Source organism: Leucopleurus acutus (genome assembly GCF_964270905.1).
Source record: "Leucopleurus acutus genome assembly, chromosome: 13".
Lineage (NCBI taxonomy): Eukaryota > Metazoa > Chordata > Mammalia > Artiodactyla > Delphinidae > Leucopleurus > Leucopleurus acutus.
The window spans coordinates 20,409,517-20,433,641 of NC_139155.1; the positions used below are offsets into that span (position 1 = coordinate 20,409,517).

At 37.1% G+C, this 24,125-nt stretch overlaps 1 protein-coding gene across 1 annotated transcript; it reads left to right on the plus strand.

Annotated features, from left to right (window-relative positions):
* The first annotated feature begins 1,256 nt into the window (after positions 1-1,256).
* Positions 1,257-23,907, plus strand: STARD6 (StAR related lipid transfer domain containing 6). Its single transcript, XM_082852521.1, is given in 8 exon segments — positions 1,257-1,305; positions 2,604-2,697; positions 2,887-2,936; positions 13,047-13,173; positions 16,276-16,332; positions 16,336-16,393; positions 18,735-18,828; positions 23,061-23,907. Coding segments are annotated over 7 exon segments (645 nt in total). The 5' UTR covers positions 1,257-1,305; positions 2,604-2,607; the 3' UTR covers positions 23,230-23,907.
* Positions 23,908-24,125: the final 218 nt, after the last annotated feature.

Here is a 24,125-nt window from a genome sequence, read left to right on the forward strand (position 1 = left end):
CCCTCCTCTTCAGGGCCTTCCCCTTCCCATCCCTGAGCCCGGCCTTCCTGGGTTTCCAGCCGGCCCCTCACCCTCAAAGCAGACGCGGGATTGGAGGAGGGAGTTTGGCCAGGGATGGGACTTAACAAACTCCTTGGGGACCTTGATTCGCAGGGAACAATGGCAGTGACCCAGCACGGATTGGGAACCCAGGCAGGCAGCCCAGAAACAGGGAGATTATACAAACAGATGTAAAGACCCACTTAACAACATGTGTGAACCTGTCTACAAGGCTGGGACGGGATATGAGTTGCGAAGAATCCAGTTTCAACCGAGTGGTGTATCGGAAAAAGATGCCATCTCAGTGTTGGTTTGTGTTTATTTTCCACTGACCCTATGGGTGAAGATATCCTTGACCATTACTCCATCTGAATATGTTCCAGCTCATCCGATGTTACATCACCAGGTAATACAACTGTAGTCTTGCTGTTTGCTCTTTTCTTCTCTTCACCCTCTCTAGCCCAGTAAGCTTAACCTTCCCTTTTTTTCTTAGCAAATGAAAAAGTCCAGAAGCTACAAAATTTAGTTGAGTGGTTCAATTAAACACATGTTTATTTTGGCAGTAAGTAGTGCTAGTGTTTTGAAAATGAGTAAGACAAAGTCCCTGCAGGAAGTTTACATGCTAGTGGTTTGTTCCAAAAATCTGCAATTTCTTGAGCCTTCAGTATCAAGTATGTTGCTGGTAGGAAATAAAGAACCGTGTTATATATGCTGGAACAAGCCCAGGTCAGGGACCAGCTAGGATTGTTAATGGCGTGACCTTAAAAACTTCGACATTTTTATCCACATTCCACATAAGTATCTTTTTAACCTATTCTTTTAAAAGATAATTTCTTAAAGGTTCTTTTTCATTAACATTATCTTTAATGTATCTCTTACTACGTTTTTCCTTCATTGAGGAAAGATATATCAAATGTTTCCAAATGAGTACATAAAGTATAAATAAAGGACACTGAGAAAATATTAAGGAAATTATCAAATATATTTACCTAATTCATGGATCAAAATAATTCTACTTCCACGTCATTCCTTCACAGGTTGAAAGCTATGGAGATCTCCACAAGGATTTGGAGAAGAGTCCTAATAATTATTAAAATTCTGGACTAGATCTACTAGGAAAGGTGAAGTAACCATGAGTCTACTAGGAAGGAGAAATTATAATGGTTTACTAATGCTTTTCAAATACACATGTCAACTACGTGCTGTGCCTTGCTGGAGAACTAAACACGAGAAAATAGATTTATGATCCCACCTGAAGGCCTTTAGGTGAGAGCTAAGGAAGACGTGTGCTGATAATTAAACTTTAAGAAGGTTTATTCAGGCAGGTCTTAGGAGAGTTTTTTTTAAGGTAGATTTAAATGTGTCCATTTTAAGAAAAAAACCTAACTTTTTGATCACCAAGAAGGGGCCTGACACTGTTTCAATCACTTCTACATATATTAACTCACTTAATCCTTACAATGACCCCATGAGATAGGTATTACTATCCCCAATCTATAGAAGTGAAAATTAAAGTTCAAAGTTTAAGCAGTTTACTCAGAATGATAAAGCTGGTGGTGAGTGGCAAAACCAAGATTTGAATCCAGCTCTGTGTTTTCATATTCTTTCCACCACACCAGCCAGCTTCCCTTAATTGAAAACTGGGTGATGGGCCAAAGGACCAATGAGACTCTACCTTCCTGAGCTCATTCAAAGCAGAAACAGCATCTTACTCAACCTTTTTTGCCACATCTACCACAATATCTAACCCTTAGCAAGGATTCAGTAAATGTGTTTGAGTTGAACTGATGTGAATTTGATCCTCTCTGAAGAGGTAACATTTAAGCAAAGACACCAATGAAGAGGAGTCAGTCCTCTGAACATATTGGGGAAGAACATTAAAAACATAGGGAACAGCAAGTACAAAGACCCTGAGGTAGGAAGTTGCTTGGTTGTATTTGGGGAACAGCCAGGAGGTCAGTATGAGTGGAGCTAAGTGGGAGAGAAGGAGACAGGTAGGAATTGTCTTTGGAGAGGAAGGCAGGGGTCAGATCATTTAGTGCCACTGCCACTCACTTTAAAAAGATGAATTCCCAGTAACACATGATCAACAGATTATGCTGCTTTACAAGAGAAAGGAAGCATGATTTAGCTGTTAGAAATAACAATTTATTGAATAACTATTATGTGCCAGGCAAAGGGGTAAGACATTTAAGTGCATTATTTCATTTAATCCTCATATCAGTTCTACCAGGTTAGGTATTGTCCCAGCTTTACAACTTGAGAAAATGAGGAAAGAGAAATATGAAATAACATGGTTCACAATTAGTCTGTGGCAGAGACAGGATTTGACCCAGGTCTCTTTGACTCCAAAGCCAAAGCCTGCTCTTTTTACTATATCACATTTTCTCACTTGAAAGACTATGAATAAAAAGGAAGAGATTCATGCATGCATGCATTCCAAAAGTAGTTATTGTTCATTGCTATGTGACAGACATAGAAATAGTATTAAAATGTAACACAGCATTTAAAAAAGTTTTGTATGATTACATTCTCATCAGTCATTTGTTTTTAAAACTTTGCAGGTAGATGGACTATAAGGCACTTGCCCAACAAACTGCTCAAGAAATTTTAGGTTACTATCAAGATACATCAGGCTGGAAAGTGGTTAAGACTTCAGTAAGAAGAGAAGTTAAATATGTTTCAAGAGTTTGTTTTTTAATGAGAAACAATTCATTGCAAGGACATTTTTAAAAATATTTTCTTCTACAAACCAAAAAAAAGTTTTTACTTTTGCTTTATTTTTTGTTTTTCATTTTTTCTGTATCTGACAGTTAATGTATTTGTGGATTTTTATTCCCCTTTGAGAAAAAGGTAAGTGTTTCCAGCAAGGCTTCTAAGAAATTCCATGGAGATCTGTAAGTACAATCTCCTGTTTACAATCATTGTTTTGAATTCAATGACATTGATGTATCTAGAGTTCAATGCTACTTCATTAGCTATAAAACATTATTTGATAGTGAACAGGAAGTAGAAATTAATTATAAAGCCACTTGTTTGAAATGCAAAATTAATAAAATGAGCAATATGTACCATCTAATTTCCAAATCGGAAGACAATCAGAAAAGAAAATCACTTCTAGTGAATAATTCACTAAGATAGGAAATTTCCACTTCAAGAAATAATTACTATAAAATTAGATTGATATTTTCTTTCTAACAGTATTTCGTGGTCTTTTAAAACTTCACCTTTCCATTAAATGAACCACTTAAAGATAAAGTTTATTTTCCCAATATATTCCTCTTGCTAACATATATAATTTATTCTGTAAGCTGCTTTTAAGGATACTTTTGAGGATCCTATTATTTCAGATACAAGTACTCTAAGGGAAATTGTGCTGACATCTTTAACCTTCTTTTTAAGAGTTGTTCCTTTGTTGCTCGTGATATCACATTAATGCCATCAGATCATCATATGCTATTGAGAAAACCAAATATTATTTAGTTTGCTTTTGAGGGGTAGGGTTCCACTCCTTCTTTTCACTACTCTGTTTTGTGCTTATTGCTCTTGTTTTCATCTGCCTATAATTATCTATCTTGTGTTTCATTTCAGTTTTTTTACTGTAGGACAAAGCTGGTATACTTTCTCCTATTCATTTTAATAATTATCAGGAAGGTAATCCCTACCTTTGTTATCTAAATAATTAATGATTCTAATAGTGGTGCTTGAAAAAAGAGATTGAGCAGGGAGTGGGTAACGTCAAGCCCAGGCACACTATGGGAATAAACTTTTGGATGTTGTAGTTTTTTGGTGCCTTCCAGGTCAGACCAGTGTGGACAGCAACCTATGCATCAAAGAAACCTTGGAAGGTATTTATTCTACAAATACTTGCTGGGTACTTTTATACAAGGTGCTCTACACAATGCCTAGAGCCATTCAAAAAATAGCCTCAATAAGGCTGTTTTAAAGCTTTATTCAAATATTTCATCAACGATATTGTACTCTTACATGCCATACTACGCAGACAAAAAAAATTGAAACTTTTTGCACTTGCTTTAAGAGAAATTTATATGCACTGCATACTAGTTTATTTATTAATAGTAATATCTTATCCCAAATCTTAGTGATTTAACAGACACTGTCTCATGGTTTATGTCATCAGGAATCCAGGTGTAGCTTAGCTTGGTGCCTGTGCCTCAAGGATTCTCACAAGGCTGCAGTCACGGTGTGGTCTGGGGCTTAGGTCGCATCTGAAGGCAGCTCTGCTTCCAAGCTCACTTACACAGTCACCGGCAGTCAGTTCTTCGTGGGCTTGTTAGACTGGGGACGTCAGCTACTTGCCAGCTCTAGGCTGGAAGCCTTCCTCAGTTCTTGACGTATGGGCCTCTCCATAGGGCTATTCACAAATGCCAGTTTGCCTCCCCCAGAGGGAGGGATTTAGGAGAGAGCCAAAGAAAGAGCAAACAAGATAGAAGCCAGGGTCTTTCTGTAACCTAATCTTGGAAGGGACCACCCCCCCATCATTTTGGCAGTATTCGGTTTATTAGAAGTGAATCACTAGATCCAACCCTGACTCAGGGGAAGGGGATTACATAAGTGTGTCAATACCAAGAAGTGGAGATCACTGGGGGCCATTTTAGAGGCTGCCTATCACACGATGATTTTGGCAAACTCTCTTTTAATTCTTTTTTACAGTTGAACTATCATCCAATAAATATCAAGCACAGCTTCAAAATTAAGACTGCTAGAAGATACACGAATCTCAATCTTGCATGCTTCTTTTGTCAAGCACGGCCCACTGACCCTTCTAAGTTTAGCATGTTTATGTACAGAAGGAGAGTGTGACTGGAGCAGTTAATATTTTTCAAAATATCTATATTATTCTAAATCAGCTGGGGCAGATATTTAGGTTCTTCCAAAGGAAATCAATCTGAACATGTTGATCAGGTTGGTCTGCCTCAGTCGAAACGTTTACCTCCCCCAGCTTGGAATGAGAAGAAGGTGAGATTGCCGTCAAATAAATCAAGGGAAAAAGCTAGGGAAGCTTAAAATTTTCCAGTACTTCAAGCTTCACAGTTTTATTTATAGGGTTATAAATAATCAAAGCAAGAAACATATGCATGTTAATTTAGACTGGACAACCAAGTGTAAACATTGCACACTTTGGGGATATGTAGCATGGTCTAATATGGTTTGCCAAGCTAGTGTCTGGGAGAAATTATCCTTCAAAATGCCCTGTGGGAAAAATGGGTTGCATTGTCAAGTTTTTCAAAACACTCTAGACTATTTTCTCTTCTCTAAGGTTCGGAGAAGTCCTAAAGTAAAGCCATCTGTCAAACTGTAATTCAGACTCTTCCAAATGTTTTCAACAAAGAACATGCTTGCAAAACATTGACCTAGATAGATAATGGGTCACTCATCTCAGATTTGGATTCTAATAGAAGCTCTAATTGACTAGGTATGTACAGAGAGAAGTGATTTATTTTTCATTATCTCCCTACTATCATTCTCTCGCATCTCATGGATTATTTCAGTAACTTCCTAGTGGATTCCTCATATATAGCTTTACTCAACTACATCCTATTATTCACACAATGGTTAAAGTAGATTTTTGAAATATAATTCAGTGTTGCTCCCCTGCCTAAACTCTTCTAAAGGCTTTATTATGCTCTGCAAGGCACTATCTGGCCCCCACCTACCTCTCTGACCTCTCCTACCACTGCATCTTTGCTCTCCTTATGCTACAGCCACGTAGGACTACTGTTGGCATGAATGCACATCTCAGAGCCTTCGTAGTTGCTCTTTTCTTGCCTAGCGTGCTCTTCACCCAAATGAAGGCTGATGTCATTTTTGTTTTCAAGATCTCAGCTTCATTGCTTCTCTTCAGAGTGACCTTCCTGGCCAATTGGTCAAAGTTCTCAAATACACCAAACCACTGTTTACTACCCTATTCTGCTGTTACCTTCTTCATAGCATCTATCACTAGATGAAATTTATCTTCTTCATTTGTTGTCTTATTTATTACGTCTCTCTTATTAGAATATAAACTTGAGAATAGGAACTTGAACAAGAAGCAGACTAGAAATAAACTCTTGTTCATCGTAGTATCCCTAACACCAGAACAGTGTCTGTCATATAAACACTTAATAAATATTTCCTGAATGAATTTATGGACTTTAGTTATGTTATATTGGCTGCCAAATAGAAAGCATTTAAACATATTTGTTTCCATTATAACTACAGAACAACAACAACAAAACCTGAAGATATTTTCTCAGCACTTTCACCTTTTCTTATTAATTTCCCACCCAAAAAGCTCCTTTTGTGGTTAGCTTTGAGCACTTGCCTATATGCATGAGAAGGGGGCCAGTTCTTTGGTTGGAATTTTTTTCCTTTCTACTCTCAAGAGATGAAATACAGACCTACCAGCACACAGTTCAGCTGACACATTCCCCTATGTTCCCTATTAATTCCCCTATTAATCTACTGTATGTCACACACTAAGCTAAATAATTTCATTTTTAAATTTAACCCATATATCCCACAAATACTTTCTATTGCCTGTTGTTTTTCCTGTGTATAGATCACACTTTCCATGTTTCTCTGCATGCATGCCTCACAGTTTTCTTGAAAACTGGACATTTTAGGGAATTCCCTGGAGGTCCAGTGGTTAGGACTCTGCACTTGCACTGCCGAGGACGCAGGTTCGATCCCTGGTCGGGGAACTGAGATCCTGCATGCTGCATGGCTCGGCCAAAATCAATCAATCAATTTTTTTTTTTAATCCTTAAAAAAAAAGAAAACTGAACATTTTAGGTAATATAGCAACTCTGGATACAGATCCCACCCACTCACCCAGGGCTTCTTATTGCTTGGGCATTTATTTGTTTAGTGATTTGTCTGGGCTAATTCCATGAAGTCTGTTCCCCCCCAGTCTGCAGCCTCAGATATACCTGCCCTGATTTTTGTCCTTATCTTTATCTTTCAGCCTGGCATCCTGTAGGTCATCCCTAGGTTAACACAAGCCATTATTGGTCACAAGTTGTGCTTAGCACCCAAAGCCAGTAAGATTTTTACCCTTTACTGTCAATTCTGTGTGTGGCTTGGAAACTGTTTGCACAGTTCAGAGAGTTTTGTGGTTTTGCCTTGCATGTAGCCAGGGGGCCGGTAGCTTGGAAGTTGTGTCACCAGTCATTCCCCACAGGACATAGCCTTGGGGTGCACACATTCTTCCAAACCACCAGCGATGAGTATGATTTTATTTTAAAGTGGTCAGAATAGCTTATTGCTCAGTCAGTGATGACTCAGAGATTATGCTTAAGTCTCCTGAGCCAGTAAGACTTCAGCCCTTCGCTACTTAATCTGTGTATGGCTTGGGGAATGCTTGCAAGTCAGTGAAGCCACATATTGGACTGATTGCTCCTAAGTAGGGGCAGCCTAGCATATCCAGCGTGATTTGTCTGAGTAAGGACAGCCTAGTACAAAGCTCCCATTGCTTCTCGGTTAGGGACAGCCCGGGTCCGGGACTGTACGTCACTCTGAATGTTCCTTAGTAGGGGCAGCCTAGTACACCCACTCTGATTTCTCCTGAGTGGGCAACCTCGTATATCTACTCTCATTACTCTGATTAAGGGCAGCCTAACATTCACTCTGATTGCTCTGAGTAGGGACCTATGCACTAATACACTGAAGCCAAGTAACACTTTTACTCCATGAGCAAGTGGGTAGCATAGGGGAAGGATGGTACCATGACTTTCTCAGTTTGCTCCTGTTATTCTAGGGGTGAGGGGCAATTTAGGCCCCAGGATTCACAGCCTACTGTGCCTTAGGCAAAGCCCTCACCCTACCAGTGAGATCAGGGTGTCAGGAAACCCTAGTCTTCTGAGCAGTGCATGTGGGGAATAGAGCTTCTACAACATGAGCTGAGAGTTTCGGTGATGAGAGATGTCAGTGTCCTGCTGATCCCAGGATGAAACCATAGCCCTAGCCTGGATCTCATGGGGAGAGGGAGCCCCTGTCTTCTAGTCTGCACCCAGCTGGAGCAGAGCTACTGAAGAGGGAGGGGGGTGGCTGGAAGGAGGTCGTGGCTCAAATGCTACAGACTCTGACTTTTCCTACCTAGATTTAGTAGATTTTCTTGAATAAATGTTTCTTCATTTCCTGTGTGCTGTTAGGTCAATTTCTAGGGAATTTAAGTAGTTTTTAAAAGTAATGTTCCCCAGTTCAATGACTGTAGAAGAGGGTTTCCTTAGCTCCTCACATAGCCACTCTGGAAGTCCCACTCCCAACTCTAATTATCACATAGGAAATGCCAAAAATAAGATCACTAAAAAGCCTATCATCTTACAGGTGCTTCCCCAGGTTTAAATTTCTAGTATGTAAAAACAGGCGCTTTCCACTGTTTTTCTCCTCCCTTATCCTCCTAGTTTACTGTTCAGCAGTACTCATTCACAGAAGCCATAAAAGGCTATAAAATGATTTAGAGATACATGCTCAAATTAGCATGTTGAAACAAATGCACATTTACTAAAAGGTGTTCATTGCTTCATGAAATAATGATCTGTAAGAAACATAATTTTATGTATCAATTATCCCACATACCAGCTAAAGCTTGTCAGAAACTGTGAGAGACAAGAGAGAATAATTAAAATATTTTTAATTTGACTTGGTCACTTTATTCATAATGAGCATGAAGCTTTATTATAGATCTTAGTAAAATATCCAAAGAACCAATCATTTTAATGATCAATAGATATAAAAATATAGTTCTTAGATTCAAATATGACAAAATTGATATCTCTGAAGAGTCTTGAACACAGTAGATACTGAATTGCTCATTCAGTGATAGATTCAATTATTCAAGACATAGAGATGTTTTATGTTTTCAAAGAGGCATGATATTTACATATTTTTTAAAAGCCAGTAACTCCAATACACCTCTAACTAGTGAATTAAGATAAAGTATTTTTTTTTAAAGATAGATTTTATTCATTTTTTAAAATTTGGTTTGTTTATTTTTGGCTGCGTTGGGTCTTCTTTGCTGCCCACGGGCTTTCTCTAGTTGCGGCGAGCGGGGGCTACTCTTTGTTGAGGTGCGTGGGCTTCTCATTGCAGTGGCTTCTCTTGTTGTGGAGCACGGGCTCTAGGCGCACGGGCTTCAGTAGTTGTGGCATGCAGGCTCAGTAGTTGTGGCTCGCGGGCTCTAGAGCACAGGCTCAGTAGTTGTGGCGCACGAGCTTAGTTGCTCCACAGCATGTGGGATCTTCCCGGACCCGGGCTTGAACCTGTGTCCCCTGCATTGGCAGGCGGATTCTTAACCACTGTGCCACCAGGGAAGGCCAAGGTAAGGTACTTTTAAACTAGTAACCTACCCTCTACCCAAGACACAACTTTAATTATATTTCATAATCTTATAGGAAGCAAAATAAATAATTTCTGCCTTACAGTCATATAATACCAATAACTCAAACTTCTCTCACCTTTACAAATGACTGGAAAATGAACAATTAGCCATTGAGTAGACAGACAGTCTAAACCAGGAGTTGGCAAGGTTCAGCAAGGTATCTAGACTTATTTAAAATGATGTTGTTCATTCATTATATTCAGTTATTCATTAATCACTTTCTAGGTGCTGGTAGTATAGTGATGATCAAAACAAAATGCATATACTTGTAAAGCTTATAATCTTGACATTCTCAAGAAAAAAACCTCTTAAAGTTAATTTTTCATGATTTTATCCAGCAGATTTGCTCCTCAAGGAGTTTTTAGTCTTTGTAAGAGAGAAAAGTACATAAATACCTATAATACAAGGCAGAATGGGATGTCTATCATAAAAGACTCAATATATGTAAAATAATAATGGCTAACATGTATTGAACAGTTAATACATGCCATGTACTATCCTGTAAATATATTAATTTATTCAGTCCTCATGACAGCCCTATGAGGTAAATATTACTCTCTCTACATATGAGAAACCCAAGACTTCGAATAAGTAACCTGCCTAAGGTCAGATAACTGGTAAGAGCTAGAATTTGAAAACAGGTGGGCTGACTCTATATGCTACTCTCCTAACATTTTAACTTTATTGCCTGTGTGTACTAGCAACTATGAAACATCAGCAAAATCAAATATTAAGTATCTCAGTGTAAAGAACTATGCAGATACAGGTGTAAAGTATTATTAGAATTATTACAAGCTAACTTCAATCAAGAGAGTTTTTAATAAGTTCCTGTCTCTTTTAGGGAGCTTCTTTCAAATGTCAGGGAGGCTCTGCAATAACATATGGGTATGATCAGGCCCTGCACATGTGTGGAAACTTGATATGTAACATAAGGCATTACAAAAAAATGGAAAAGGATGAACTATTTATAATCAGTTGTGCTAACATAAGTGATTATTTATATGTAAAAAGTAAAATTAGATGCTGACCTCACACTATACACAAATATCCATTCCAGGTAGATTAAAGTCCTAAATATGAATACAAACTATAAAATTGTAGAAGAAAATGTATGAAAGTAGCTTAATGATCTTGAAGTAGGGAAGGATATCTTGTAGAAGACATAAAAAAGCACAAACCATAATGGAAAATATTGGTCAATTTGACTATGGTAAAGTGAAACACTTCTGTAGCAAAAGAAATAAGTGAAAAGGTAGGCTGTAGCCAGAGATATAATATTTGCAATATACATAATTAATAAAGGATTTTAATTCAAAATATAGAGAACTTCTATACTAAGCATTTAAAATATTATACAAGAAGGATAGCTATCCATATGCATAAAATTTTAAAACAAAGTTTTGAAAGAAAATGCTTTTGTAAATTATATGTAATGTGTGTACTGTTACTTAAAGTTAAAAATCGAAACTTCCTCTCCAAAATAGAAGAAACAAAGCAGCTGATGCCTAAATGTCCTCCATTTCAATATTGTCCATCCCTAATTTTATCGTGAATAACTATGAAAGGGTTTGGGCAAACCTTCCAAAAAGAGCTTCAGCACATTATTCCCCTTCTTACCTTGATTTTTTTTTTTTTTTTTTTTTTGCTTTCTGTCTCTTCAACACTTATCAAACCATATAATAATTTTTGATTATATGTCTGACTCTCTGCTAGGCTGAAGTATATATATAGTTAACCCTTAAACAACACGGGTTTTAGCTTCGTGGATTTTTTCTTGATAAATAGATATTACAGTACCGCAGTGTCTGCAGTTGATTGAATCTTTGGATGTGGAACTGTGGCTATGGAGGAACCACAGATACATAGATCCGACTCTAAAGTTCTACACGGATTTTTGACTGCATGAGGCTCAGTACTGCTAACTTTCATGTTCTTCAAGCGTCAACATAATAAATAGTAAATGTTTGATCACTCAGTCAATAAAAGAATGCTATTAAAAGATTAAGGGTAGTCATTATCAGTAAATATATAGTAAGTGCTTAATAAAAGATACCTAATTCGATGTTAGTTAGAAATACAAAAAGGTCAAAAACTCTTTATCCTCAAAATTTACAATATAATTAGAGAACAAATTAATAAAAAAAAGCAATCTAGGGAGGTATGTACAAACCCCTTAACAATAGTTTTGTGCTTAAATTTTAACTGTTTTATATCTGCCTTCTTTTTCAAAGGACCTGATAATTATTCAGGTTGTTTTGCAACTGTCTTCTATAGAGTTTAATAATAAGCTCTTAAAAACTTTGTAGATCTGAAGGAAGGAAACCTTACATACTAAGAAAATTTTAGGATATCTCACAGAGAAAACTAGGGACCAGTTGAGCTTTTAAAGAGAGACTAACATACAAAAAAATAGTCTAATGATTTACGTGTTTACCAAATCATAAAAACAAGGTTCAGAGGAAGAACTCTTCATAAATATAACAACTATTTTCTGTAATAATAGCATTTAGTTTTTACCTCACTTCCTCCAAAAATTTTAACTTTTTAGAGGTTTAAAATTTTGATTTTACCTAAACCTATCTCCTTAGTTTAGAAAGAATGATTAACAGAGAGAGAAAGTATGGCCAATATTATTCAGATTTCATTTTCATTTAACAACCTACTGCTAAATTGTGGGTTTTAATCCAGTTTTCTCACATTGTCCTAACTTCATTGGTTGTGATAGCCCAACCCAATTCTATTGATGGATTAACAGAAAGGTTAGTTTCTTCTCCAAATCTTGACATGTGAAAAATAAATGAAATTCAGAAGTCAATGTCTATAAATGGAGTTTAATTGTAACATAAGAGTGACCATTATATATTGTCTATGGCTGCTTCACTGATCCACTAGCAAAGTTGAATAGTTGCAACATAGAACATGAAGCTTGCAAAGCCTAAATTATTTACCATCTGGCCCTTTACTGAAAAGTTTGCTGACTACTGCTTTAGACCATATTACATCCTTCAATTAAGAATTAAGGCCACAAGATATTGCACAACCACACAAACTTCTCATCAATTACTGTTGGCTTATGATAAATACAGTAGGTAAATGTTTATGAGAAAGAGTTTAGAAAAATTCTAAATGAAAGTAGCCCCTTTAAAAAGACAACTATAGAAACATTATAAACAAAATTTGTAGAAAATGTAGAAAAATAATTTATATTAATTATTACAGTGCATATTTTTATAAACTGGCTACTTCCAATTGAATATTAGTATTTTTTTTTTTTTTTTTTTTTGCGGTACGCGGGCCTCTCACTGTTGTGGCCTCTCCCGTTGCGGAGCACAGGCTCCGGACGCGCAGGCTCAGCGGCCATGGCTCACGGGCCCAGCCGCTCCGCGGCATGTGGGATCTTCCCGGACCGGGGCACGAACCCGTGTCCCCTGCATCGGCAGGCGGACTGTCAACCATTGCGCCACCAGGGAAGCCTGAATATTAGTATTTTAAATTGCTGATATTACCTTCAAGTTTTCTTTACATTATTTGCTAAATTAGTGTGCTTTATACTGTGATAGCATTATATTTTCAACTTAGACTAAACTTATTAAATTTTGAATTTTCTTTATTTTGTTAACTATAGATATCATGTTGAAGGAATAATTCCAGAATCAACATCTAAACTATCTGATTTCCTCTACAAACCTGAAAACAGGGTCACATGGGACAAATCATTGAAAATGTACAGCATGGTACAAAAAATTGATTTGGTAATTTACTGTTTAATATTGGACTTTCACTGTATGAGTACACTTTTAGTTTTCTATCTTAGTGATTTGAGTTTATTAAATCTGTATTATGTGGACACTTTGTATTTTATAGGTTCAAACCAAGTTGAAATTTTTATAAAAAGCTTAAAACTTCCTTCTTTATTAGTCAAGAGTTCAATTCCAATTACCTTTATTCTGTTTTAAATGAATACCACATTCTGAACTTGGTCAGCTCTCCTGCAGATGTGTGCCTTCGGTTACTGAGGGGACTGAACTCATGGATTCACCTCCTCCATTAGGTGGAATAAAAAGATTAAGCATGCCTTGTTGATGGGAAGTCAGTAGATTTATCTTAGTCATAATACACTAGATAACAGGAACATCGTAGACACTTACTGTAAGGACTTAAGAACAAACATCATGTGACTTTTTTAAAGAGTAAGTGTGAAATAACATTATATTGTGGTTTTAGAAACACTTTCAAATACATTATCTCAGAAATGAAGAGAGAGAATAAAAACAGAAAAGAAAAATATAGGTAATGGACTAGAAATCTAAAGTCATAGAGGTGAGAGAAAGAAAGACAGAATGCAAGAGGCAAATAGGGCTTAAAAGGGGAGAGAAGATCAGGGTGAGCTGAGGGTAGAGTGAAAGCTCAGGAGGAGAAAAACATGAATGAAATGAGAAAGACTGTTAGCTGGTAGAAAGAAGGAGGAACCAGGAAGAAGACAGGAGTGGGGTGAGGGATTCTGAACTCTGGTACAGCGCAGTATAGGTCTGACACTTATTAAGACTGATAGACTTCACGGTATGTAAATTATACCTCATAAGCGGCTTTTAAAAATTGAGTCCTACTGTTTGGCTAATAATAACTTTATTAGAAGGAGCTGGTAAATGTGACTGTTGGAGTAATGCAAACTTAAACAGTTGCATTGGTAAAATTCCACATCACTGAGTCTTTGGTTCTTAGAGTCTCCAAGCCGCATTTCACTCATCAAAACAAACGGCCCACATATCTGCCATCACCTTATCATGTATTTAGAACTCTGTAGGTTAACTTTACCGCCTTTTATTAAACTGACTTTGAAATCTGGGATGGGGGTGAGATTGTAGAAAAGCCCAGAAAGGTAAAGCAGTTTCATCTTGTAGAGAGGCCTTGAAGTTCTTATCCACAAAGAACGCCTGTCTGTGACCTTCTTGGGATTTGAACATGGCCCATCACAAATGAAAATCCAAACATTGGACTGTTTCATTCATGATTGTATGATACTAATTATACAGTTTCAGTAGCATTTCAGATATTTCTGCTGTTGCTGAAGTCAGCTGTAATAATGGAAAGTATACTAGATTTGGCATCAAAAAACTTGAAAACATAGAGGAATTTTGTGATTTGCCCAAGGTCACCACAGCCAATGTATGGTATCACCAGGACTTATACTGATCTCCTCATTCCAAATTTGATGCCTTTTCCAGTATACCACAGTATCTCTGAATCACATTATACTGTGAGAAGAATTAGTCTGCCTTGCAGTGAATGTTTGTAGCATTCACTTCCAGGGGTGCATTTTAATTGACTCATTCACCCCATTGGTGAGGAAGGGATTCCTGCTCTAGGGTTATGGTGGTGGTCAAACACATGACACCAGCACTAGACAAATGAGATCCACAGCACTTTGTTAATCCTTAATCACAGCCCAGGAAGGACTGTTAAGACTTTGTTAAATTAACATTTGTTAGTGGAGCACAGGGTGCCAATAGTGAGCCAGGTTCAACAAATGACCACAAGAGAAATTGAAATAGAGAAGTTTATTACTCACAGGTCAAGGAGGAAGTGTACAGCACGCCTCAAGGGCCCCATGTGGGGAGGTCAAGGCAGGCTGCAGACAAGAGAGGCAGGACCTGAGGCACATGCCTTTATTAGTGTCTGTGGGTGGAGTGCTTTGGGGTTCCTGGGCTAAGGCCAGATTGATCAATTGGAACCAAAAAGAGCAGGGTTTTGGTGAGCTCCACAGGGGCCATCTTACCTAAGGTGCTCACAAGGGGAAGGCCCTGGGAAGTGGGAGAGACAGTTGATCAGAAGCGCTGTTGGGGAAGTCATATCAGGAACTTACACTTGCTTGTGACTCTGAGGGCTGTTATCTGGGGGTGTCCTTACATGAGAGGACTAGTGTTAGTTTAAGGCCCCTGCAGGCTGCTCGGACAAACAAAACGGATACTGAGGCAGCAGTACATGGAGTAGCTTAGCTAAACTCTCAAGGATGCACCATGTCATGCAGTGTGACATGGGAGCTGCACTCAGGAACAGAGTGAATAACTAGGGGTTGTGCAAGGCAGGCTTTGTAGTATCAAGAGGTTGAGGTGACCCCTGATTCCTGCAGGAGGATCTGATTGGTTGTTGGAATAATTCTGCAGGGTAGCAGGGAACTGAAACGCACTACTCAGGTATAAGTAGGCATTGTGTCTGATCCTGCTGATAAGGAGGGTTGTTGGACTAAGGGTTCTTATCTGAGGGAACAGAGTGGGGAGAGGAACTTGCAGTTAGGCCATTCACAACCCTCCCAGTTTTACCAGATGTCAAAGCAGTGCATATATTGGCCTTTAATTTTAGGCCTTACACCACAAGCTGCTAAGTCAATATATTTTTCAGAATATATTACCTAGTCAGTGTGGGGTAGTAGACACAATATTGTACTGGAAATCCAGGTTCTAGTTCTATACATATCTCTAGTTCTACATGTAATTTAATGTTAGGCTTCAATTTCTTCATCAAAAAATTCAAAGGTTAGATAATATCAAGATTCCTTTCTGATTCTGGCACACTTATGATTATATTAACCCGTGTTAGATATATGATTTGCAAATATCTTCTCCCATTCTGTAGTTCACCTTTTCATTTTGTTGATACTTTCCTTTTCTGGGCAGAGGCATTTTAGTTTGATGTAGTCCCACTCGTTTATTTTTGCTTTTGTTGCCTTACACTTATAATTATACATCTAATGTTTCTTTAACACTGAAAATGCAAGTTGACTTGGTGATAAATTCTTAAAACCTCAAAGCCCTGCTTTTTCCAAATACAGTCCAACCTTATGCAGTTTGTTTCAGGACACATTCATATGTCCTACCATTACACAAAGTTTTGCCATGGGCTCAATATCCCCCTGAGACTTTATCGACTTAGTGTATTTGAAGCACTGCGAAGGGAATATGGATATTATCAGTTGTAAGTTGAAACATTTTGCCCACACTTTGGAATTACTGTGAGTCATTAATAAATTTTTTTACTTTTAACTCACAGTTTGAAAGAAACAATATTTTCAATTAATTATTTTTGTATTTACTTAGTGAGGCCAATAAATGCATGTTAATATAGATAAGCCTGAAGTTTTACCTAATTCTAGAGGTGCCATTTATATCATAGTCAATGATTATGGCATCTCCTGGCCTTTTTGCAGCATATACCCTGCAGCGCTCAGTATAGATAGATACTTGCAGGCTAAAACGTCACAGCATACATTATAAAACTACTAAGAAACAAAATTGATCTTTGGATATATACTTTTGTATTTAAATTACATAGAATGGGTATATCTAGAAACTGAAAAAACTCATGAAGAAAATTTCAATAGATAGGTGTTTTCATAAATGTGCTTATATTTCTTTTAAAAACTGGAGGTTTTGATATACCCTTATCCACCCCCCGCCCAAAGAAAAAGTGTCACTCTGTAAAATACAAATACATAACCACTTCCTAATTTGCGTTATTCACTTAAAACATACCAGTTCACACCCCAAAGATCTTTGGACTCCAAGAACTCAAGATAATTCATGGTGAAGGGACTTTGGTAGGACAATGACCTAGAGCCTTTTTCTTCCCTGTAATTCAATTTAATCTCACTATTCCTATGTGAATAGTTTCCCCTACTGTAAACTACTTGGGGAGGGACAGTTAAGTGTTGTTAATTATTATTTTCGAACAAGGTTGCAGTTACTTTGATATATCTGTACGACTCTTAAGTTTCCGAGTCCAGGACTGAGTCATTGCTCTGCTGATAGCACTCATGCGCACAGTTAGCTCTCTTGCCCATAACACTGGGGACTGCTGTTCATCAGTTTCACATATTCGTCTCGTATAGTTTCATACAGTTGTCATTTAGTCATCTCATTTTTAAATGAGGGCACATAAAAATTTATTCACTGCCTATAACACAAAATGCTGTCCATTTGAATCATAGATCTGTTATTATCTATATTTTTAAAGCATTCAATTTGTATCTCATTTTTAGTGGTCAGAGGGAAGGTAAAAAGTATGGAAGATAAAATCAATAAATAGTTATAATCAGTCATTCAGTGATCACTACTGAATTTGCTTTAAGTGATTTTCTTTGAATGAGTTTTTGATGATTACTGATAGTTTTCTTCTTAATGTTTCTGTTGTTGTCTAGCTTACTGTGTGTCTTGCTTTGAGCTAAATATTTTGCATGCATTTTCTCACCAACGAGGAAACCGAAGTTCACAGAAATCAAGTTACATAGCTAATAAGCTGCTCAAGTCTTTCTGATTTTCCAAAATCTGTACTAACTACCATACTGTGTGCCTCACAAAAGACCCATACTTGTTTGTGGAATATAACAAAATTTTTAAAAATAAAGACAAATATAATCTCCATATTTTAAACAGTGAAAAAATATGTTAATATCACTTCTGGCAGTACCATTTTGCCAACATAATTGGCTCTGTTAAGATGATGAAACAGGTCATGAAAATGGGAAATTGATTCCACCACATTTGTCTCCTAAGCTAGTCCTAAGCTAGTGCTTAACGTTATATTTCTACAGAAGTGATTGCTTGTGTTAAAATCATATAGGAAAATTCTCTGACAAAATCAGGATTCAGTTGCACAGAATAAACAGTATATTCTGTTGCACAGAATAAACAGTTGCACAGAGTAAACAAATATATTTGGAAGAGTATATATAATTATCATAAACATAATCATGATCAGATCACCTCCCTTCTAACTTCACATACAATATGCAGTTATGCTGCATAATTCCTAAAACAAAATCTACTGATTTTTACTTATATATTGAAGTTAGCTACAGGGAATTGGCAGAAAGGGGCATTTAAACTACTTCTATTGACAGACCAAATAACTACATCAAATATTTTATTTTAAAAATTTATAAACCAAAACATCTATAAACCCACTATCCTAATAGAATAGTCTCTTTCTTTGTGATTTCTGCTTCAAATCTCAGAAAGTAATTGAACAATACTTTTAACAGTTTTTCCTGTACGTGAAAGATAACAGCATCTTTCGAAGTTCTACATGAAAAAGTGTGAGAGGACAATAGTGATCATACTGATATTCTTTCATTTTTGGCCTATGTACACATTCAAATGTGCAAACATACATACATATGTATAAAACTAATGTCACTGCTGATAATAACTAAGTGAAATCAAGTGCTATGTCATACATTTTTTAAAATATGCTACTGGAAACAGAATTTTTCATCTTTGTGGAATAAGTTTCATTTTAATTTTTTTTAATCACTTAGCTACTAGTGTGGATTTTCCAGCATATCCTCCATCTTCAAATTATATCCGTGGTTGTAACCATGCTTGTGGCTATATGTGTTCACCTCTGCAAGAGTAAGTCTTATTTCCATATATTTATTTTTTAACAGTTTTTTAGTTCAATTTGTAATTTGTTAACTAACTCACCAGAAATATGTTCTGGTATATTCTGTTGGGAAAAAAATTGCCCCTAAATACAATTTTTAAAATAATTTTTTAAGCATTTTTGTCTTAAGTATAATCAGAATGGATAATTCCCTATAAAGTATGATTTGAGGTTTCTGGCACTAGTCACATATATACAAACATCCTCACCCCCTCCTATTAACCTTAACCTGATGTTTTATGTTTCTCCATTAGAGTCACTTCTGTGAATTATTAGGGAATTTTTGCAAATTAAAAATAAATTCTCTAGAATTATAATGCAGTTACGTTTATCAGCAATGAATGCTTTACCTTGAATAAATTCTTTCTAATGGACTACCTACTGAGAACAGATACCTGCAGAATGAGACATCCAGTAGGTAAATTCAGAAAGGGAAGAGCTGGAGAAATTAGAGTCACTGCCCACAGGTGGCCAGCCTCGGGATAAGATGGTAACATCCAATACACATAGTCTTTAAATGCCTATATATTATTTCAATGTATATCATTCTACAAATTCGTTACATTTTAATTTTTGGTAAATGATTTTATATTAAATAAAAGATATCGACACATAGAAACAGGTGTAAAACTTTATAGTGGTCAGATATAAACCACTCAATATGAGAAAAATATTTTTGTGAAGGAAGTCAAAATAAAATTACATTTACTTGTGTTAATGTTAATACTCCTTAATATTTTCCGTATTCCGTATTCCGTACTCCTTAATATTTTCTCTACTGAATTAGAGAACTAAAAGATATTCACAAATATTTACATTAATGGACAGGATCATTGATGCAGATGATGATGTTGATGACGATATGGCCTTTCTGCCCATCCATCAGTTTTGTGTCTATGGCCAGGACTTTATTCTCCACAGCAGGAAAGAACAAAACAGAGAAGGATTATTACTCCAAATCAGCTAGGTACATCAGCTGCTGGTGGGTACTCTAGTTGGGAAGCTACACAACCTAAAGTGTGCTTCACAGGCAAAGTCCCCTTCTTGCACCTTGTCACCATTCCCTTTCCACTGCAAAAAGCATAGGATAAAAGCTCTGATTTAGATATCCCACCTAGGGTGGAAACTCTCTAGCATCCTGCTGGAGAAGGGTACTGACAAAAAAGTAATTTTGTACCTTCTCTTTCCATGCAGCCCAAGTCCTATAGTAAACTTATAAAACATAGTATCTGTAGTAAAGGTACTCTACAGTAAATGTTGGAAAGGCTTGGTTAAGTGTGTAAAGCCCTAGTAAACTCAAATAGAGATTTAAGACTATACAAACTGCTAGTGAGTCCAGCCATTTGACACAATGTAAAAATAGTCTAAACTCTGCATAGAGAGGGTGTAAGAATATAGACACTCACGGTTTGTTGGAGCAGTGGTCTTCAAACCCCCCAAGAGAATTTTGTAAAACTGTATACTGCCTTGCACATTTTTAAGTTGATATTAAAAATTTTCATAGCATTATATTAAGAGGGTGCAATGTCCAGCATACTCTAAATCCTGACATTTAAAAAAAATGTTTATATCACCCTTCTAAGTGCATCCAATGGAATCTAAATACCATAAAAACTTGAAACCCACCATTACATTATCAATTTCAAAATACATATAACCTTTAACAGTCAGAAAGTTTGTGTCATTTCTTTTCTTTTCTCCTTGATCCCATATTTTTACTCTTTTTCCCTTGCATAATTTTATCCTAATAGAATATATCTTATGCTTTGGGTTCTTTTATTAATCACTATCTATCTATTTTCAATCATACCTCAGCAAAAGTAAGTACCTAATTTTTAAAATTTGTTTTATTTTCTATGACCCCAAGTATCTAAATGTTAAAATATATATATGTGTACTGGTTTAAATTGTTATTACTACACATTGATAAAAATAAAAATATATTACATAGTTGTTCAATATAAAAGCAAATTGTTGGGCTTCCCTGGTGGTGCAGTGGTTGAGAGTCCGCCTGCCGATGCAGGGGACACGGGTTTGTGCCCCGGTCCGGGAAGATCCCACATGCCGCAGAGCGGCCCGTGAGCCATGGCCGCTGAGCCTGTGCGTCTGGAGCCTGTGCTCTGCAACAGGAGAGGCCACAACAGTGAGAGGCCCGCGTACCGCCAAAAAAAAAAAAAAAAAAAGCAAATTGTTATTGGAAACACATATTATTAGCAAAACTTAGCACTTACTATGTGCCAGACACCATTACAAACAATTTACATATACCAAATAAGTCAATTATTTGATCCTCACAATTACCTCATGAAGTCGGTTGTATTACTGTCCCGATTTTGCAGAAAAGAAAATGGAAGCCCAGAGAGATTAAGTAACTTTCTCAGGGTTACACACAGGTAATAGCAAAGCTCAGCTTCAAACTATGCAGACTGGCTTCAGAGTCCATGCTTCTATCAATTACACTAATTTAACTGTAAAAAACATGGGACAAAAATGCTGATCTAGATGTCCCATCTAATAAAATGAGACTATCAAGTCCACTTCTACTTTGCATTTTTATAAAATAAGCATAGGATACTTTGTTCACATAAATGAGTGAGTTAAAATGGAGAGAGTGCAACCCTAGCACTGTCATTCAATCCCTTGAAATTCTTCTGAGTTATGTGCTGTGAATTACATAGTGACCTATAATCAAAAATTGTTTTTAACGACCTATCAGGTGACAGCTCAACTAGATCCTTACATTTTATTGAAAGCAAAGAATTGACGTGACTTGGTAAGGTTTTATTACCCAGTCATGTGTCATTCACTTTCTCAATTCACTTCCAATAGATTGAATTTTCCCTTTAGCATCTCAAAGATTTTTATATGCCGGAGTAAAGCACCTTGGTACCATTCAGTATTATTCAGTGGGGAATGACAGGCATCCCTTGGTTCTGTAAAGCAATAGAAGGGTGGTGTGAACAGGCTGGTGGCAAGAGAAAAGCCAGCATCTCCATCAGAGACGTATTCTCAGATCAGTTTAAGGAAAAGTTACATGGAAGTTAGAGATTTGAAAATTTATTCCCTTAAATGTTATTCAGTCTCTCATACCCCTTGGCAAGTCTTCATATACTCTAGTTTGAAGATCACTGGGTTAGAATGTAAAATACTACAGTCTTCTTGGAAGGCAATTTGGAGATAACATTTCAAAATGTTAAATGCACAAAAACTTTGACCTAGAAACTCAATGCAAGTATTTATAGAAGTGCAAATGGATACATTACAAGATGCTTTATTGCAGCTTTATTTATCTATTTATTTATTTATTTATTTTTGCAGTACACGGGCCTCTCACTGTTGCGGCCTCTCCCGTTGCAGAGCACAGGCTCCGGACACGCAGGCTCAGCGGCCATGGCTCACGGGCCCAGCCGCACCGCGGCATGCGGGATCCTCCCGGACCGGGGCATGAACCCGTGTCCCCTGCATCGGCAGGCGGATTCTCAACCACTGCGCCACCAGGGAAGCCCTATTGCAGCTTTATTTACAGTGGCAAAAAGTGAGAAACAACCCCATGACGGTCAATAGAGGACTGGTTAATAGAGTATGAAATACCATGTGCAATCATGAAAAACAATTAAGCTGATCTATATAGATTGACACAGAAAGAGGTGCATGATATCATACTAAGAGGAAAATGAAACTAGTTCCAGAAAAATAAATATGTCTCATTTTTGTAAAACCAAGAATGTACATGTGCGTATATGTGGGGTACATATACATATATGTACATACATGCTATCTTTGTATATCCATAGACAATAACCTGAAAAGATACAGTCAAAGTTATAAATAGTGATTATCTCTGGTGAACAGAGTGAGGGGGAATTGTGAAAATGCTCTACAGTTTAAATTTTCATAAGCATATATTACTTTTATAATTTTAAAAAGTCAATAAAATGACAAAAAGGAAATGATAACTAAAACTGAAGACTTTACGATATAGTCTGACTACTTAATATTTTTATGTAAAATAGTTATTTATGAGTGTGCAACTCACTCTACATTTTGTCCTTCCTTCCTTCAGTAGCTGTCTACACTGTCATAAGCGCTATGTGGGCAATCACTGGCGAATAAGACAAGCTTCCTGCTCCTTGTCAACTTGTACACTCCATAGATAAACTTAAAAATTCTTTATATTTTTTAACTCTTCCTTTGTTTACAGGAACCCAGCATATTCCAAACTAGTGATGTTTATCCAGACAGAAATGAGAGGAAAATTGGCCCCATCAATAATTGAAGCAACCATGCCTTCCAATTTAGTAAGCTTCCTCCTCAATGTAAAGGATGGAGTAAAGACACAAAATTCCATCAGGACGTGGATGTCATCATGATGGGCATTCGTCATTCCTAAAGAAGAAATGAGGCCATTTAAAATCATGCGTGGCAGTTAACTGCCTTTTACTTCTAAGTCAATATGCATAAATACTGTTACACTATTCTAAACTGTATTCTTGAATAAACTACTGAAGGTACTTTGTGAAAATAAGAGCTCATAGTTGTACAAGAGAAGCATTAAATATAGTTTTTAATCTCATGTAAGAATAATGTTAAACAACAAGTGATCTTAATGCACTTTTATCTTTTGCTTTTTTCCCCTGGAAAATGCCCGGCAAGAAAACATCAATAAGAAAGCATATACAGGCAGAGGTCAGCATTAATTAAAGATTAAAATATATTTTAAATTGTTTTTCTTTCACTTACTGCTTAAATTGATAACTGTAGGAAGCATGAACATAAAAATCGAAAAGAATTCCACTAGAATGTTTGACAACTGATATCCAGAATCTGCAGCTGAATCATGAGTCAATTTTTGGTCTGGCCAGAATGTAGTAGCCCGTTCCTCCCAAGTCCTTCCTCGTAAAACTAGAAGACCTGCACTTACCACAACAGACAAGCATAGGAAGACTCCAGCATAGGTGGCAAGAAGAAGGCGAACTGGCCAAGGATCTGGAGACTTGAGGAATGTTTTAGCAGCGAGTTCTCTGGGTTTCCTTATTGCCATCCATATATTCCAGACAGGGCGCTGCCGAAGCCTCCAATCTGGAACTGCTGACAGGAAAGAAGAAAAAAGAGAGGGGGGAGGCTTTAGGAAAAAGCCTTCTCCTCCTTGCCATAGGAGTGCCTGCAAACAAAAGGGTGGCCCCGCAGAACACCAGCCAAACATCAACCGAAAAGCTGCACCTACCCCACCGTGTGGGCAAAGCAGAGCGAATCTTCCACCCCACCT